The 18173-nt window shown below is 56.5% G+C and overlaps 1 protein-coding gene across 4 annotated transcripts; it reads left to right on the top strand.

The window, feature by feature from the left end:
• The first annotated feature begins 14 nt into the window (after positions 1 to 14).
• RAVER1 (ribonucleoprotein, PTB binding 1) lies at positions 15 to 18087 on the top strand. Of its 4 annotated transcripts, XM_055238209.2 has the most exons (14): positions 35 to 301; positions 2707 to 2773; positions 4432 to 4901; positions 10591 to 10782; positions 10883 to 11012; positions 11414 to 11508; positions 12553 to 12640; positions 12912 to 13123; positions 13220 to 13313; positions 13389 to 13516; positions 14929 to 15003; positions 15933 to 16076; positions 16530 to 16613; positions 16703 to 18087. In XM_055238209.2, the coding sequence occupies exons 1-14, from the start codon at positions 83 to 85 to the stop codon at positions 16847 to 16849; spliced, it is 2145 nt and encodes a 714-aa protein (XP_055094184.1). In that variant the 5' UTR covers positions 35 to 82; the 3' UTR covers positions 16850 to 18087. The 4 variants fall into 4 exon arrangements, with proteins under 4 accessions (XP_055094183.2, XP_063472081.1, XP_063472080.1 ...); XM_055238208.2 differs by having other exon boundaries at positions 15 to 301; positions 13220 to 13516; XM_063616011.1 differs by having other exon boundaries at positions 19 to 301; positions 16530 to 18087.
• The last annotated feature ends 86 nt before the right edge of the window (positions 18088 to 18173 follow it).

Raw genomic sequence — 18173 nt, 5'->3', positions numbered from 1 at the left:
CAATCGACGGGCGCGCCCTCGTTGCCGCTCTATGCTGCTCCGCCCCGGCTCGCTGGTCCCAGAAGGCGCCGGGTTTCCCAAGATGGCGGCGGACGTGTCCGTTACTCACCGGCCCCCGCTGAGCCCTAAGGCTGGGGCCGAAGTTGAAGCCGGCGATGCCGCGGAGCGCCGGGCACCAGAAGAAGAGCTGCCGCCTCTAGATCCAGAAGAGATCCGGAAACGCCTGAAACACACCGAGCGCCAGTTCCGTAACCGCCGCAAGATACTGATCCGGGGCCTCCCGGGGGACGTGACCAACCAGGTATTGGGGGGGCGGTGTAGGAGCGTGGCGGGAAATACCACGGTGCGCGTGCGCGGGGGGAACCGGGCGACACCAACGCTGAGGTGCGCGGGGGTCGTTGGCGGGGGCGTCCAAGCGCCGGATCCACGCGGGATCGGGAGAGACCAAGAGCAGGATGTCGGGGGGCGATGATGAAAGGGGAAACCGACTGTGAAGTGAGGAAGGGCGTTGCTAGGGGCGACCACAGGCTTGGCGACACCAAATGATGGAAGCGGGCGGGGAATGGAAGAGGGCGGACAGCTTTGGTCCTGTTGGGGAATTGTGAATGGGCTGGTACATTGGACCACCAGTTGCCCCCTGCTTGGATGATGCTTTTCTCCACCCACTCTACCACAGGGTGGCGGGACCTCAAATCCAGAAGTTTCAGGACTGCAGAGAGTACGCTCCTCCATATCACGCGTTTATTCACTGCTCTCAGAGATAAATCCGGAAGTTACAGCAGCCCCTGGGTCTCAGCCCCCAAAACCTCAGGATTAATTTGGGAAAATGGGGTCTCCTGCCACCAGCCTACAGACCTACAGGAAGGAAGCGAGGCCTGTGTTCTATGGAGCCCCTCGTGGCTAATCTTCCTGCTAGGAGTGCCCTTCTCATGGGGCCAGAATGGGGCAGCGCTTCCCAATGCTCTTTGGACCCAGGGAAATGGCATCTATACTGCCCTGCCCTATGGTGGTGAAATAGGTTCTCGCTTTCTGCTGCTGAGATTCCCTGCTCTCCGGCCCACCAGCACACTTGCCACTGGCCCTCCCTGCCCATGGGTGGGCACGTGGCTAGTGGGACCCTAGGGATGTTGGGAGGGGCTGAATTTGGGGACAGATCGGGACAGGGATCATTAAGGATGGTCAGGTTTCTTTCTGGGTCTTCCTCTCAGTGTCTGCAGTCTCTCAGCTGGGAACACATTGTTTCTCCTGCAAGATGCACAGTGTGTCTGGCCCCAGCAGGCCCCAGCACTTTGCCTTCAAAGCTGGCTTGAGAGGCTGGGCACGGTGGCTCATCCCTTTAATCCCAGCACTTTGAGAGTCTGAGGCAAGAGGAGGCTGTATTGAACCTAAGGGTTCGAGACTAGCCTGGGCGGTATAGTGAAACCCCCATCTCTACAAAAAATTTTAAAAAATTAGCCAGGCATGGTGGTGCATGCCTGTAGTCCCAGCTACTCAGGAGGCTGAGGTGGGAGGATCACTTGAGCCTAAGAGGTTGAGGCTGCAGTGAGCTATGATTGTGCTACTGCACTCTAGCCTAGGTGACAGAACAAGACACTATCTCTAAAAAAAAGAAAAATAAACGATCTGGCTTGTAAGAGGGCAGCCTTATCAGCAGGAGGAAATTGGGAGGCATGTGAACCCACACAATGTGGGGCTTACTTGTAGGTGGGCTCCCCAGTCAGGTACCCATGGGTGGCCACGCTGCCCAACTGCATGGCCTCCAGCAGATCTCTTCACTTCTCCTAGCCTAAGTTTTCTCATATACAACATGAGTTTGTTAATAGTTCACTTACAGAGTTGTTGGAAACAGTGAATCTTGCAAAAGGAGGTTCATGCAGGTTAAATGACTTCCCTAAAGGCATACTCTTTTTTTTTCTTTTTTTTTGAGACGGAGTCTCACTCTGTTGCCAGGCTAGAGTGCAGTGGCTTGATTTCTGCTCACTGCAACCTTCACCTCCCGGGTTCAAGCAATTGTCCTGCCTCAGTCTCCCGAGTAGCTAGGACTACAGGCACACGCCACCACAGCCAGCTGATTTTTGTATTTTTAGTAGAGACGGGGTTTCACCTTGTTGGCCACGATGGTCTCAATCTCTTGATCTCGTGATCCGCCCGCCTCGGCCTCCAAAGTGCTGGAATTACAGGCGTGAGCCCGGCCTCTCTTTTTTTTTTTTTTTTTTTTTTTTTTTGAGACAGTGTCTCCCTTTGTCGCCCAGGCTGGAGTGCAATGGCACAGTGCAACCTCTGCCTCCTGGGTTCAAGCAATTCTTGTACCTCAGCCTCCCGAGTAGCTAGGATTATAGGTGTGACCACCACTTCTGGCTAATTTTTATATTTTTAGTAGAGACAAGGTTTCACCATGTTGGCCAGGCTGGTCTTGAACTCCTGACCTCAGGTGAGCCACCCCGTCCAGCCAGCTAAAGGTATACCCTCTAAGAGCATGTTGCCTGGGTAATAGCACAGTCTGCAGCCAGGTTCTGAATCCCAGCTCTGCCAGGTATGAGCAGAATGACCTTGGCCAAATTACTGCATCGAGCCTCAGTTTCCTCATTGGTAAAATGGGGAGTGGTAATTGACCTGCCTTCATAGCTGGTGGCAGCTATGAAGCGGCACCGGGTTGCCCTCTTCAATCTCCAGTAACTCCCTGTCTTTTGTCTTGTATCTCCACAGGAAGTACATGACCTGCTCAGTGACTATGAGCTCAAATACTGTTTTGTGGACAAATACAAAGGGACAGGTTTGTGGGGCCATGGGGCGGGCCAGGGCAGGGAGTGACCATCCCTGAAGATGGGAGGGCCTGGCTCACTGTCTGCTGCTTGGAGCTTCAGGCCCAGTATTGCCCCCCAGGCCAACATGGCAGGTTGCCCCAATCTGCCTGTCATCCTGTCATCTTGGGACAGCCTTCATGTTCTCCTTGGAGAACACTGGGCATAGGGCTGATTCTCTTCCTACTCCACTCACTTGGCATTGAGCTAATTCATTTTTTTTTTTTTTTTTTTTGAGACGGAGTCTCGCTCTGTCACCCAGGCTGGAGTGCAGTGGTGCAATCTTGGCTCACTGCAGGCTCCGCCTCCCGGGTTCATGCCATTCTCCTGCCTCAGCCTCTCCAAGTAGCTGGGACTACAGGCGCCCGCCACCACGCCCGACTGATTTTTTTTTGTATTTTTAGTAGAGACGGGGTTTCACCGTGGTCTCGATCTCCTGACCTCGTGATCCACCTGCCTCGGCCTCGCAAAGTGCTGGGATTACAAGCGTGAGCCACCGTGCCGGCTACATTGAGCTAATTCTTGACAATGTTTGGCCGTGGGTTCATTCTCTTCCTACCCCTCTTGCCTCACTCAGCCAGTCACCCCTGCTTGTGTGGTTTTTTTTTTTTTTTTTTGAGATGGAGTCTTGCTCTGTCGCCAGGCTGGAGTGCAGTGGCGCGATCTCGGCTTGCTGCAACCTCCGCCTCCGGGGTTCAGCCCATTCCCCAGCTTCAGCCTCCCGAGTAGCTGGGATTACAGGCATGTGCCACCACGCCTGGCTAATTTTTGTATTTTTAGTAGAGACAGGGTTTCTACCTGGGTGGGTCCAGGTTAACCAGGTGAGGATGTGGGGCTCAATGTTCCACACTCAGGGAACAGCAGCTGCAAAGGCCCCTCTGGAGTGTGCCTGGCGTGGTCCAGGTAGTGGTGAGATGGGAGGGGAGGTCAGCGAACCCACGCAGGCTGCACTGCACCCTGCAGCTAGAAGCCACCAGATGGATGTGGCGTGATCTGGTTATCATTTTGAACAAAGCTTCCTGCGGCCGCTGGGTGGATCGCAAATCTGGGGCAGCACGTGGCAGCAGGGTTCGGGGCACTGGTGGCCTGGAAAGGTGGCAGGGGTGGGTGGTGTGTAGAGTGGGGCTCTGGAGTCCGGCTGCCTGGGTTCAAGTCCAGGCTCCCCTACTCGGGCACAGGGGTGCTGCTCTGGGCCCGTTTCCTCTCTGGCAAAATGGTGATTGTGACGATTAAGTTATATCCATTTGACAGATGAGGAAACTGATACCCCCAAAGCCACCTGGGGCTTGGGGCTTAAATCTGGGCCCCAGTGAGCATGGGCTTAACCACTGCCCTTGGTATCACCCGAGTGACCCACGGCGTTCTTAGGACAGAGCCAGGCCCACAGTTGGTGAGCGCTGCTGTGGGTGCAGGTGGATGCCGGGCTGGGAGAGGGAGTGGGCTTCGTGGAGCCTGGAGTCAATGGCAGGCGCTCTCGCCTGTGTCAGTCACCAAGGCTGGCAACTGCTCAGATCGGCAGGCACCTGAGATGCCCAGCATTTGGAGGTCCCACCTGGTTTGCAGGGTGGCAGGGTGGAGGGGCAGGCCCTCTGGGCCCGGTTGACCTCGCGCTGCCCTCCTCCCACCTCAGCCTTCGTGACCCTGCTGAATGGGGAGCAGGCCGAGGCCGCAATCAACGCTTTCCACCAGAGCCGCCTGCGGGAGCGCGAGCTGTCGGTGCAGCTGCAGCCCACGGATGCCCTGCTGTGCGTGGCCAACCTGCCCCCCAGCCTCACACAGCAGCAGTTCGAGGAGCTGGTGCGGCCCTTCGGCAGCCTGGAGCGCTGCTTCCTGGTCTACAGTGAGCGCACTGGCCACTCCAAGGGCTATGGCTTTGCCGAGTACATGAAGAAGGACTCGGCCGCCCGTGCCAAGTCGGACCTGCTGGGCAAGCCGCTGGGACCACGCACCCTCTACGTGCACTGGACAGATGCCGGGCAACTGACGCCTGCCCTTCTCCACTCCCGCTGCCTCTGTGTGGACCGCCTGCCACCTGGCTTCAACGATGTGGACGCTCTGTGCCGGGCGCTGTCAGCTGTCCACAGCCCCACCTTCTGCCAGGTGAGCCCTGTGGAGAGCACTGGGGAGCAGGTGCCAGGCCCAGAGAACCTGAGGGAGTCTTTGGAGTCATCTGCCTTTTTTTTTTTTTTTTTTTTTTGAGAGAGTCTCACTTTGTCACCCATGCTGGGGTGCGGTGATACAATCTCAGTTCACTGCAACCTCCACCTCTTTGGTTCAAGCGATTCTCCTGCCTTAACCTCCAGAGTAGCTGGGATTATAGGCGCCCTGCCACCATGCCTGGATAATTTTTATATTTTTAGTAGAGATGGGGTTTTGCCATGTTGGCCAGGATGGTCTTGAACTCCTGGCCTCAGGTAATCCACCCACACTGGCCTCCCAAAGTGCTGGGATTACAGGCGTGAGCCACTGCGCCCGGCCAGGGGATTTGAATCCCTCTGCAGCCTCAGGCCTCACTGTCCCTCTATCAGATGCAGGCGAGGCCACTCTTGTAACTGTGGATCTCAAGGCTTGCTCACCACTCACCTCCTCATTCGCTGGTTCCCTCATCAAACCTCCCATGGGGTTCCAGACCTGGGCCAGGCATTGAGGAGGCTGCAGAAGAGCCCACAGTCTATTTGAGCCTTGAGGTCAGAGACTGAGGCTTCGCCGGATCCCAGCCCCGCCCTGGAGCTCGGGCCAGTCACTGGCTCTCTGATCTGCAGTTTCCCTCCTCCATAAGCAGGGACTCAATACTTGCACAATGGGTTGGCAAAACAGTCCCTTGTTTATTCAAGCCACACATGCCAGGCACTTCTGTGTGTGTGCCTCGCCCTGTGACAGGCGCAGTGGGGCGAGAATAGGCCAGACTCACTCTCTAAGAGCCCCCAGAAGGTCTTGATCCCCAGAGATCCCAAAGGGAACATTCCACCAGCACTTGCTGTGGACTCTGAGTACGTAATCTTCAGTTGCTTCATCCTGTAGCAACCCTGAGAGGCAGGTATCACTCCCATTTTCAGGTGAGGATACCAAGGCACAGAGGGGTCAAGTAACTTGCCTAGAGTTAAACAGCCAGGGTCTGGCAGAGTTGGGATCAGAACACCGCAGCCTAGCTCCAGAGCTTGGGCCAGTGAGAGGAGGCCAGTGCAGAGGCTTAGAAGGGGTAGACCTGGCCAGGCACAGTGACTCACACCTGTAACCCTAACACTTTGGGAGGCTGAGGTGGGCGGATCCCTCGACCCCAGGAGTTCGAGACCAGCCTGGACAATATGGTGAAATCCTCTCTATACAAAAATTAGATAGGTATGATGGTGTGCCTGTAGTCCCAGCTACTCAGGAGGCTGAGGTGGGAGGATTGCTTGATTCTGGGAGTCCGAGGCTGCAGTGAGCCACGATCGCACCACAGCACCATGACACTACAGCCTGAGCAACAGAGCTAGACCCTCATCTCAAAAACAGAGAGACAGTCCTGGGCTTGGACCCCCAGCTCTGTGGGTTTGAGTGGGTCCCTATTGTGTAAGTGGGGTATTGGTGCCCCATTTAAACTAGGTGTCTGTTGGGGGGCAGAGGCAGGAGGATCACTTGAGACCAGGAGTTCAAGACTAGCCTGGGCAAGATAGTGGGACACCATCTCTATATTTAAAACAAGAAACAGGCTGGGTGAGATGGCTCATGCATGTAATCCCAGCACTTTGAGAGGCCGAGGCAGGTGGATCACTTGAGGTCAAGAGTTCGAGACCAGCCTGGTCAACATGGTGAAACCCTGTCTCTACTAAAAATACAAAAAAAGGCCGGGCGCAGTGGCTCACGCCTGTAATCCCAGCACTTTGGGAGGCCGAGGCGGGCGTATCACGAGGTCAGGAGATTGAGACCATCCTGGCTAACATGGTGAAACCCTGTCTCTACTAAAAATACAAAAAATTAGCCGGGCGTGGTGGTGGGCACCTGTAGTCCCAGCTGCTCGGGAGGCCGAGGCAGGAGAATAGCGTGAACCCGGGAGGCGGAGCTTGCAGTGAGCCGAGATTGCGCCACTGCACTACAGTCTGGGCGACAGAGCGAGACTCCGTCTCAAAAAAAAACAAAACAAACAAACAAACAAAAAAAATTAGCCAGGTGTGGTGGTGCAGGCCTGTAATCCCAGCTACTCAGGAGGCTGAGGCAGGAGAATCACTTGTACCTGGGAGGCGGAGGTTGCGGTGAGTGGAGACTGCACCACTGCACTCCAGCCTGGGTGACAGAGCGAGACTCTGTCTCAAAGAAACAAAAAAACCAAAAACTGAGTATCCATGGCCGGGCGCGGTGGCTCACGCTTGTAATCCCAGCACTTTGGGAGGCCGAGGCGGGTGGATCACGAGGTCAGGAGATCGAGACCACGGTGAAACCCCGTCTCTGCTAAAAATACAAAAAAAATTAGCCGGGCGTGGTGGCGGGCACCTGTAGTCCCAGCTACTCAGAGAGGCTGAGGCAGGAGAATGGCGTGAACCTGGGAGGTAGAGCTTGCAGTGAGCCAAGATCGCGCCACTGCACTCCAGCCTGGGCGACAGAGCGAGACTCCGCCTCAAAAAACAAAAACAAAAACTGAGTATCCATGAGCCATGGGAACTCCCTCTCTGTTTATTCATCATTCATTCATTCTGCTGCCTTCTCTTGGACACCTGCTACGTACCAGGCCTGCTACGTACCAGGCCGCCTGTGCGGGCTCAGGACAGAAGATGAGTTAGTACAATGGCCTCACCTTTTTTTAATTTTTTGTTTTTATTTTTTTTAAGACAGAGTCTCGCTCTGTCACCCAGTCTGGAGTGCAGAGGCGCAATCTTGGCTCGCTGCATCCTCCGCCTCCTGGGTTCAAGTGATTTTCCAGCTTCAGCCTCCCGAGTAGCTGGGATTACAGGCGCCTGCCACCACACCCAGCTAATTTTTGTGTTTTTAGTAGAGATGGGGCTTCGCCGTGTTGGCCAGGCTGGTCTTGAACTCCTAACTTCAGATGATCCACCTGCCTCGGCCTCCCAAAGTGCTGAGATTACAGGCATGAGCCACCGCACCGGCCTGACCTTACCTTCTTATGTGGAGATCAAAGGTCACAGGGCCATGACCAGCTACAGGTACTCTCCTAGCCTGTATCCACATCTCAAAACGGGGCTGGCAGTGCTTCATGATCAGGTTATTGTGAACAGCTGCCCATTCATTCCTCCACTCGAACATTCACTAAACTTAATTTTTTTTTTTTTTTTTGAGACAGGTTCTCACTCTGTACACTCCAGCCTCAACCTCCTGGGTTCAAGAAATCCTCCTACCTTGGCCTCCCATGTAGCTAGGGAACTACAGGAATGCGTCACTATGCCCAGCTGATTTTTATTTTTTTTTATTTTTTATTTTTATTTATTTATTTATTTTTTTGAGACGGAGTCTTTCTCTGTCGCCCAGGCTGGAGTGCAGTGGCGCAATCTCGGCTCACTGCAAGCTCCGCCTCCCAGGTTCACGCCATTCTCCAGCCTCAGCCTCCCAAGTAGCTGGGACTACAGGCGCCCACCAGCACGCCCGGCTAATTTTTTGTATTTTTAGTAGAGACGGGGTTTCACCGTGGTCTCGATCTCCTGACCTCGTGATCCTCCCGCCTTGGCCTCCCAAAGTGCTGGGATTACAAGCATGAGCCACCGCGCCCGGCCAACCCCCGCTGATTTTTAAAATTTTATGTAGAGGCCGGGCACAGTGACTCATGCCTGTAATCCCAGCACTTTGGGAGGCTGAGGCCGGCAGATCACTTGAGGTCAGGAGTTCGAAACCAGCCTGGCCAACATGGTAAAACCCTGTCTCATGGCCGGGCATGGTGGCTCACGCCTGTAATCCCAGCACTTTGGGAGGCTGAGGTGGGCGGATCACGAGGTCCGGAGATCGAGACCATCCTGGCTAACATGGTGAAACCCTATCTCTATTAAAAATACAAAAAAAAAAAAAAATTAGCTGGGTGTGGTGGCATGTGCCTGTGGTCCCAGCTACTTGGGAGGCTGAGGCAGAAGAATCACCTGAACCTGGGAGACAGAGGTTGTGGTGAGCCAAGATCCCACTACTGCAGTCCAGTCTGGGTGGCAGAGCGAGACTCCGTCTCAAAAAACAAAAAACAAAAACCCTGTCTCTACTAAAAATAGAAAAAAATTAGCCAGGCGTGGTGGTGGGTGCCTTTAATCCCAGCTACTCAGGAAGCTGAGGCAGGAGAATTGATTGAACCAGGGAGGTGGAGGTTGCAGTGAGCCAAGATCATGCCACCACACTCCAGCCTGGGCAACAGAGCAAGACTCCATCTCAAAAAAAAAAAAAAATTATGTGAAGATGGGGTCTCCCTATGTTGCCCAGGCTGGTCTGAAACTCCTGTGCTCAAACAGTCCTCCTGCCTTGGCCTCCCAAAGTGCTGGGATTATAGATTCGAGCCACTGGGCCCGGTCTCACCACACATTTGTTGAGCATCTGATGAGTACCAGGCATTGAGGTGACGTCCTCCGAGGAGCTCACCTTTAACGTTAGGTGACCCGGTTGAATGGAGGATGGGCTTGACAGTGAAGCAGCTTGAGATTCACACATCAGTCCCTCTACTTAGGAATTGTGTGGCCTTGATCACTCTGTGACCCCTCTGAGTCTCTCTCTGTTCATCCCTAAGATGGGTGTGTTTATGGCCGGGCACAGTGGCTCACGCCTATAATCCAGCACTTTGGGAGGCCAAGGCAGGCAGATCGCTGGAGGTTAGGAGTTCGAGACCAGCCTTGCCAACATGGTGAAACCTCATCTCTACTAAAAATACAAAAATTAGCTGGGCATGGTGGTGCACGCCTGTAATCCCAGCTACCGGGAGGCTGAGGCATTAGAATCACTTGAACCTAGGAGGTAGAGGTTACAGTAAGCTGAGTTCACATCACTACACTCCAGGGTGAGAGAGCGAGACTCTGTCTAAAAAAAACAAAACCGATGGGTGTGGTTATGGGAGATCTGTGCCCAGACCTTGGCACAGGGTGTGGGCAGAGGTGAAGGGCTGCTACCTGCACCTTCGCTGCCTGGGCATTCAGCAAGTGCCGGGGCCCAGGCCCAACCACTTGCCTTAGCATTGCTACCTGGCTTGGCCACTGTCTGGAACGAGAGCCCTTCCTTCCCCACCCATTGCTGATTATCTCTTTTTTTTTTTGAGACGGAGTTTCTCTCTTGTTGCCCAGGCTGGAGTGCAATGGCGCGATCTCGGCTCACCGCAATCTCTGCCTCCCAGGTTCAAGTGACTCTCCTGCCTCAGCCTCCCAAGTGGCTGGGAATACAGGCATGTGCCACCATGCCTGGCTAATTTTGTATTTTTAGTAGAGACGGGGTTTCTCCATGTTGGTCAGGCTGGTCTCGAACTCCCGACCTCAGGTGATCTGCCTGCCTCGGCCTCCCAAAGTGCAGGGATTACAGGTGTGAGCCACCGCATACGCCCGTGGTCTTGGCTTTGGTGGCAAGGTGGCTCCCAGCTCCACCCTCCCTCCAGCTGCATGGCCTTGGGTGCGCTGACCTCTCCGTGCCTCAGTTGCCTTCTCTGAGAAATGGGTATGATGCAGCCTCCCAGGGTCATTGGGAAAATCAGATGAGCTGATGCAGGGATGAGGCACAGGGCAGTGGAGGCCCGGCGTGGAGTTCACCCTTACGGGGCAGCTGAGTCTGGTTATGGTTGTCACTTCCCGGGGTGGTGCAGTCACTGCTGCCCAGATGCTCACGACTGTCTGCCTTCCTCCGGCAGCTGGCATGCGGCCAGGATGGGCAGCTGAAGGGCTTTGCGGTGCTGGAGTATGAGACGGCTGAGATGGCGGAGGAGGCACAGCAGCGGGCGGACGGCCTATCCCTGGGGGGCAGCCACCTGCGAGTCTCCTTCTGCGCCCCTGGGCCCCCCGGCCGCAGTATGCTGGCTGCTCTCATCGCTGCCCAGGCCACGGTGAGCCTGTGCGGGCAGGGGTGGTGGGGTGGGGATGGGAGCCCCATGGGGATGTCAGGGCCCTGGCGGCGCTCTGAGCTGCTTCTGTTCCTTCCTGCAGGCCCTCAATCGGGGGAAGGGACTCCTCCCCGAGCCCAACATCCTGCAGCTGCTCAACAACCTGGGCCCATCCGCCTCCCTCCAGCTGCTGCTCAACCCCCTGCTCCATGGCAGTGCGGCGGGGAAGCAGGGTAAGGTGGGGCTGGGCGGGGGCACCACTGTGCAGAACAAGGGCTGCAGCGCTGTCCTTGGCATTCCCCGAAACTGCTCCTCTTGGCTGCAGTGACAGGAGCCCCAGGAGTAGGGCTGAGGGGGAGTATGGAGTCATAGGGGGAGCTGCTGCTGTCCACAACTGGGGGCCGGGACCAGGGCCACACAGCAGCCTGCAGTGAGGTGGGATGCTGACAAGAGGGGGCTGGCCTTCACTGGAGTAGCCTCTGCCCCTTCTAGGCCCTTTGGGCAAGTCCACTGCCCACCCCTCGGCCCCAGAGCGTCAGTTTCCTGCCCCATCAACGGGTTCAGGGCTGTGTTTCGTGAGGCGGGGCAGGGGGGACGCAGGGACCCCCATACATCCTCCTATGTCTCCCTCCAGGCCTCCTGGGTGCCCCCCCAGCCATGCCGCTGCTCAATGGGCCAGCCCTGTCCACGGCGCTGTTGCAGCTCGCCCTGCAGACCCAGGGCCAGAAGGTAACACACGCATCCCCCTCACCCACTGCTCTACAGCCCCTACATGCTCTTTTTAACACAGCTGGCGCGATCAGTGGGGTGGGGGGACCTCTGGCTGTGCCCTGGGGGCCCAGAACCAGGGTGAGGCTGACTCCCCCCAACCCCTGCCTTTCCCACCCACATCCCCATCCCCCTCCAGCAATTGCTCATGACAGTTTGCCGTCTTTCCCTCCATTCTGGAGAGCGCCCCTGGACTTGGTGCCTGGGGTGGGGTCAGGGGACCTGGACATGCCCATTTACAGCCTGAAACTGGGTGTGGGCTGGGAGCGCCGCTGCTGGGCACCAGTTTGTGAATAGACTCTGCTCGGAAGCTCCCCCGAAGAGCTACCTGGGGAAGAAACTCCAGGTCTATCCCCTCAGTGCGTGCACACACACACACACGCACACACACAGCTCACACCTAGAAATGCAGGTATACATATAGACTCACACAAAGATGCAAATATACACACACAGAGACATAGACACACAAAGACGTAAGACAAAGACACACACATAGACACAGACACACACACAGACACAAGACAGACTCATGCACACAGAAACAAAGACACAGATATACACGCACATACACACACAGACACACACACACATAGACATACACCTATGCTCTGCCCTGTCTGGTGTGGTTCCCTGGATTCTAAGTCAGGTGTGTCTGTCTGGTTGTAACTGACAGAGTATGTGAGCTTGTGGGTGTGGCCTTCTGTGACTAAAAGTGGCTGAAACACTGTGTGGCTGTCCCATTCCATGTGGCTGCAGTTGATACTGTGCTGTAATCATTGGCCAGGGAACTGGTGCCTGGCGCTTAGGAGACCCTCGGTCACCATGGCTGATGGGACCATGATAGAGTTGGAGTGTGGCGGGCACTGGGGAGCCCTATGCCTGTCTGCCCAGGAACGGCCGTGCCCTGGGGTTGGGGTGTGTCTGCCAAGACTCTGGGCCGCACCTGTCTGCTTCCCTGGGCCACCCTGCCCCCATCTGCAACTGTCTGTGCTCTGTCCCTAGAAGCCTGGCATCCTGGGAGACTCACCCCTGGGTGCCCTCCAGCCTGGGGCCCAGCCAGCCAACCCCCTCCTCGGGGAGCTGCCTGCAGGTAACGCAGACCCTGCCCACACAGTGTCCCCCAGCCACTTCCCCTTCCTTCCCTGCTACGTTGCCTTGGGCGAGTGACCCAACCTCTGGGTCCCAGCGCCCTGGTCCATCAGTTGGGTGCCCCCACCTCAGGGCCCAGGGATGAGCTCTGCTCAGTGGCCAGCATGGATTTGTCTCTTGACCACTGGGCCCTGGTCCAGGTGGGAGCTAGAGGGCCCTGGGGAGAGGGGTCCTGTGAGCCTGGGCCCCTGAAATCCTCCTTCCCTCCCTAGGAGGGGGCCTGCCCCCGGAGCTGCCGCCCCGGCGAGGGAAGCCACCACCCCTGCTGCCATCCGTGCTTGGCCCTGCTGGGGGTGACCGGGAGGCCCTGGGCTTGGGTACCCCAGCGGCCCAGCTCACTCCTCCCCCTGCCCCTGTGGGGCTCCGAGGCTCTGGCCTCAGAGGCCTCCAGAAAGACAGTGGGCCTCTGCTGACGCCCCCTGGGGTAAGGCCCTGCCCTGCGCGCGGCACCACACCAGCCTCCTGTTCCACAGGGTCCCCTCTCCCGGGGGCCCTCTCGAATCCAGCCTTCTCGCCGCAGGTCTCACTGCTGGGGGAGCCCCCCAAGGACTACCGGATTCCCTTGAATCCCTACCTGAACCTACACAGCCTGCTCCCGGCCAGCAACCTGGCGGGTAAGGAGGCCCGGGGCTGGGGAGGTGCTGGGAGAAGCCGCCGCCCAGCTGAGGGCCCCCCACCTAACCCCCCAGCCCCTGGAGGTGGCAGCAGCAGCAGCAAAGCCTTCCAGCTCAAGTCCCGCCTGCTCAGCCCCCTCAGCAGCGCCCGCCTGCCCTCTGAACCAGGGCTGCCTGACAGCTACAGCTTCGACTACCCCTCGGTGAGTGCCTGACTGCAGCTCTCTGTCCCCTAAGGCCAAATCATTCTCCAAACTGATATTTCTCTAGGATTGACTATGCCAGGCCATGTGCTAGGGAGGCGGCAGGGAACGTGCCAGATATGGTGTCTGCTTTTTTTTTTTTAGAGACAGGGTCTCTGTTGCCCTGGCTGGAGTGCAGTGGTGCGATCATAACTCACTGCAGCCTCAACCTCTTGGGCTCAAGCGATCCTCACACCTCAGTCTCCTGAGGAGCTGGGACCACAGGCATGCACCTCCATGCCCGGCTAATTTTTAAATTTGTGGTAGAGATGGAGTCTCATTGTGTTGTCCAGGCTGGTCTCAAACTCCTGACCTCAAGTGAGCCACCCACCTCAGCCTCCCAAAGTGCTGGGATTACAGGCAAGAGCCACCGCACCCAGCCTCATGCCCTTAAAGTTTCCCGTCTGTCTGCACATCACCCCCTGCTTCCAGTCCACCTGCCTGTTTGTCCATTCCCAAGACCTGGAGGATCTTGCGTCTCAGTCTGTCTGTCATCCTGTGTCTGTCTGTCTTTCTCTCCCAAGAGGACTTAGGCCACACTGTCTCTCCCCAGAGACAGGGCTTGCCCTCTCTGTCCCTCTCTCCCACCTTTGATTCCTGTCTGTGCCCCTGGAGATTTGGTCCTTCTATGATGCCAACCTCCTTGGCAGGTCAGAAATTGCAAACTGGGCCAGGCGCGGTGGCTCATGCCTATTATCCCAGCACTTTGGGAGGCCGAGGCAGGCAGATCACCTGAGGTCGAGAGTTCAAGACCAGCCTGACCAACATGGAAAAATTATATATTATAAAATATATAATAAAATATATATTTATATATAATATAAAATATAATTTGTGTTTTATACTAAAAATATAAAATTAGCCGGGCGTGGTGGCACATGCCTGTAATCCCAGTTACTAGGGAGGCTGAGGCAGGAGAATCACTTGAACCTGGGAGGCGGAGGTTGTGGTGAGCCGAGATTGTGCCATTGCACTCCAGCCTGGGCAACAAGAGCAAAACTCCGTCTAAAAAAAAAAAGAAAGAAAGAAATTGCAAACTGGCCGCCCACAGGTCACCTGGGTGATGTTTGGCCCCCTCTGGGTTTCAAACAAATAACAACAGGAATTAACGCCAACACAGGAAAACTGCAAGAGTCCGCCCAGCTCGAATTCCCAGCTTGCCTGGGAAACTCCAAACACTTAGGCCCATGTGGGGCACCCCCCTTCACAGCAGCCATCCCTGGGGCCGAGCTGCATCCAGCCCCAAATTTGCCTCTTCCTGGTCCCAGAGTAGTGGGGACTGTCTTCCCTGATGACAGCTCTGCCACGGAGTTCAGCCAGGGGTGAGGCTGGGACAGACTCCAACCCAATGTGCTTCTCCCGCTTTCATTCAGGACGTGGGACCTCGGCGGCTCTTCTCCCACCCACGGGAACCAGCCCTTGGGCCTCACGGACCCAGCCGACACAAGGTAAGAGCCACCTGGTATGGCAGGTGTAGCAATCAGCTTTTACTACATGACAGGCTGTGCCATGACTTAGTAGCCTAGAATAGCAGACCTTGTATTTTGTGTGTTCTTTGTGGGTTTTTTTGAGACAGGATCTCACTGTGTTGCCCAGGCTGGAGTGCAGTGGCTCTGTCATAGCTCACTATGGCCTCAAACTCCTGGGCTCAAGCAATCCTCCTACCTCAGTCTGCTTGGTAGCTGGGACCATAGGCACTCACCACCATGATGGTTAATTTTTGTACTTTTTGTGGAGATGAAGTCTCCCTATGTTGCCCAGGCTGGTCTGGACCTCCTAGGGGCTCAAGCAATCCTCCCATCTTGGCCTCCCAAAGTGCTAGGATCACAGGCATGAGCCACCATACCATGCCAGGCATTGTATTACTTCTTGCCACTCTGCGGGGCAGTGGGTGGTCCCCGGCACTCACCTGGGTCTCAGTGAGCTATGTGGCTTCACATATTTGGCGTCCATAGGCTGGAACAGTTTCTCTGTGCCCATTCGTGCAGTGATGATCCCTGGGTTCCTGGAGGAGGAAGAGGAGGTGGGTACCCACGTGCCAGCTCTCCTCAGTCCTATTAGCCAAAGCTAGTCTTTGCAAAGCCCAGAATTGCCAGGCGTGGTGGCTCACGCCTGTAATCCCAGCACTTTGAGAGGCCAAGGCGGGCAGATCACCTGAGGTCGTGAGTATGAGACCAGTCTGACCAACATGGAGAAACCCCGTCTCTACTAAAAATACAAAAAATTAGCTGGGCATGGTGGCACATGCCTGTAATCCCAGCTACTCGGGAGGCTGAGGCAGGAGAATGGCTTGAACCTGGGAGGCGGAGGGAGGATTGTATACAAAGGGCTGGGTACTACAATTGTCTGCTTCACTCCACCGGCCCTTCTTCTACAGATGTCCCCTCCGCCCAGTGGCTTCGGCGAACGGAGCAGCGGTGGGAGTGGTGGGGGCCCCCTGTCTCACTTCTATTCAGGCTCGCCCACTTCCTACTTCACCAGCGGCCTGCAGGCTGGCCTCAAGCAGAGCCACCTCAGTAAGGTGAGGAACCTCTGGCCGAGCACAGGCCCCCTGGGACAGCTAGGATTCGGGAGTGCCTGCCACCGGGGCTCTGTAACCCTCAGTGTCCAGGCCAAAGCTGGGGTGGTGGCAGGGGTCGGTCTTGCTCAGGATGGAGTAGCAACAGCCTATTGTCCTCTATCCACTCTGCATCAAGCACCTAGCACTGCCAGCCTTCCAGGCTTTCTGTCACTTCCTCCCTCTACAGCCCAGGCTGTTGGTGCTACTGGCCCCATTTGACAGATGAGAAAACCGAGGCTCAAATAAAATGGAGCAATTGGCCCCAGGTCTCATAGCTAGAAAGTAGCAGAAGCAAGATTTGAACCTGAAACCGTTCACTTTCCCTCAGGGCGGGGGGGCAGTGGCGGGGAGGCGGGGTGGGTGCTTCCTCTGGCCCCCAGGGAGTGACCTGTTCCACCTCTCCATTTCTCCCAGGCGATCGGCTCTTCCCCGCTGGGCTCCGGAGAAGGGCTCCTGGGTCTCAGCCCTGGGCCTAATGGTCACAGCCATCTGCTGAAGGTACGGGCGGGGGGTGGGGACATGCAGGGCTGGGGAGCCCCGGCCCCCCAGCGGCCCCTGACCCGCCCCGCCCTGCCCTCTGTCTCCAGACCCCACTGGGCGGCCAGAAACGCAGCTTTGCCCACCTGCTGCCCTCGCCCGAGCCCAGCCCAGAAGGCAGCTATGTGGGCCAGCACTCCCAGGGCCTCGGCGGCCACTACGCGGACTCCTACCTGAAGCGGAAGAGGATTTTCTAAGTGGCTGGCACCAGAGATAACTCAAGGGCCTGCACCAAATCGCTTTTGGGTTTTCTGGTGTTTTGTTTTGTGTTTTTTTAAACCATTTTCTCTCTTTCGGTAATAGAAAAATCTCTGAAAGACTTTACTGACCAATCAGCCGGAGCCCCAGGAGCCCAAGGGGTGTGGGGGAGTCTGGAGGCCTCATTACGTCTCTGGCTTGCTCCCCACGCTGAAACCCTGCAGCCTTAAGAGAGAGGTGCCCTGGCCTGCTCTCCCTCCCTCCCCCCATCTCCTCCTCCGCTGTGCCCGTCTCTCCGGAGCCCTCCTGCCTCATTGCTCCTGTAATTTTGGCCTTTTGAGTGCCTTGGAGGTTTCCCTGACCTCCCGTGAAGATACAGAGACTGTCTCCTTTTTTTTAACTTTGACAACTGACTTGTTTCCTTTTCTAATTTTTATTTTTCAAACCATCCCGGACAGCCCCCAGCTCTAATTCCTTCAAGGTCCGGCCTGTCCGGGCCACCATTCCACAGTTTGCGGTTTGAAACAGCTGTTTTTCCCTCATTTGCTGCAGGCATGGCTGTCTCCTGCCCCTGCCTGCCCATCTGGCCTATACCCCAGCCCCAGGGCCCGGGGTCCCTGCCGCAGCCCCCTCCCATTCTGATGCCTTAAAAGCTGGGCCCCAGGCCCTGCTGGCCAGAGCCACAGATGCTGAGCTCTGGGAGCTTGACTATGGACCAAACAGCTCTGGCCTAGGGATTGGGCCACCCTACCCAGGATCTCCACCCTGGGGACAGTAGAAGGGCAAAGCCTTCATCTTGGCGAACCGGCCCCACCACCCCCTCCTGCCCGGGCCTCGGTGCAGAGATGGGCTTTCTCTGCCAGTCCCCTGCTGTCTGTCTGTGGGAGTCGGACATTGTGCCCATCTCCCGGAGCCTCTGCTGTCACTCCCTTGTTGAAGATGAATTCTTGAATTCTGCCTGCCCACCCCTGGCCAGATCCCTGGAGCTGGCCTCCTTTCAGCCCAGTGCCAGAAACCAGCACTCCATGAAGATAAGCTCTGGGCCGGCCCACCAGCAGGACCTGTCGACCTGAGGTGACCCTGGGCCTTGCCCCCAGCCAACTGGGCCACCAGCTTCCCTCCCTTGACTCTGGGGGTCCACATCCACTCCAAGGGGACTATTCCCCCGACCCCACCCCAGTCTCCCCACTCGGACCTTTGCTGAATTAAAGTTTGTAAGTAAATGGTTTTAAAGAAATCAGAGTTGGCTGGTTCTTGGGACAAACAGTGGGCTTGAGTGGGAGGTCTGGGGTGGCCCCTCAGGTTTACCTGAGGTGGATCCCG

This window comes from Symphalangus syndactylus, chromosome 13 (genome assembly GCF_028878055.3).
Source record: "Symphalangus syndactylus isolate Jambi chromosome 13, NHGRI_mSymSyn1-v2.1_pri, whole genome shotgun sequence".
Taxonomy (NCBI): Eukaryota; Metazoa; Chordata; class Mammalia; order Primates; family Hylobatidae; genus Symphalangus; species Symphalangus syndactylus.
The sequence above is the reverse complement of the archived record's forward strand: the minus strand, read 5'-3'. Positions and strand labels throughout refer to the sequence as shown.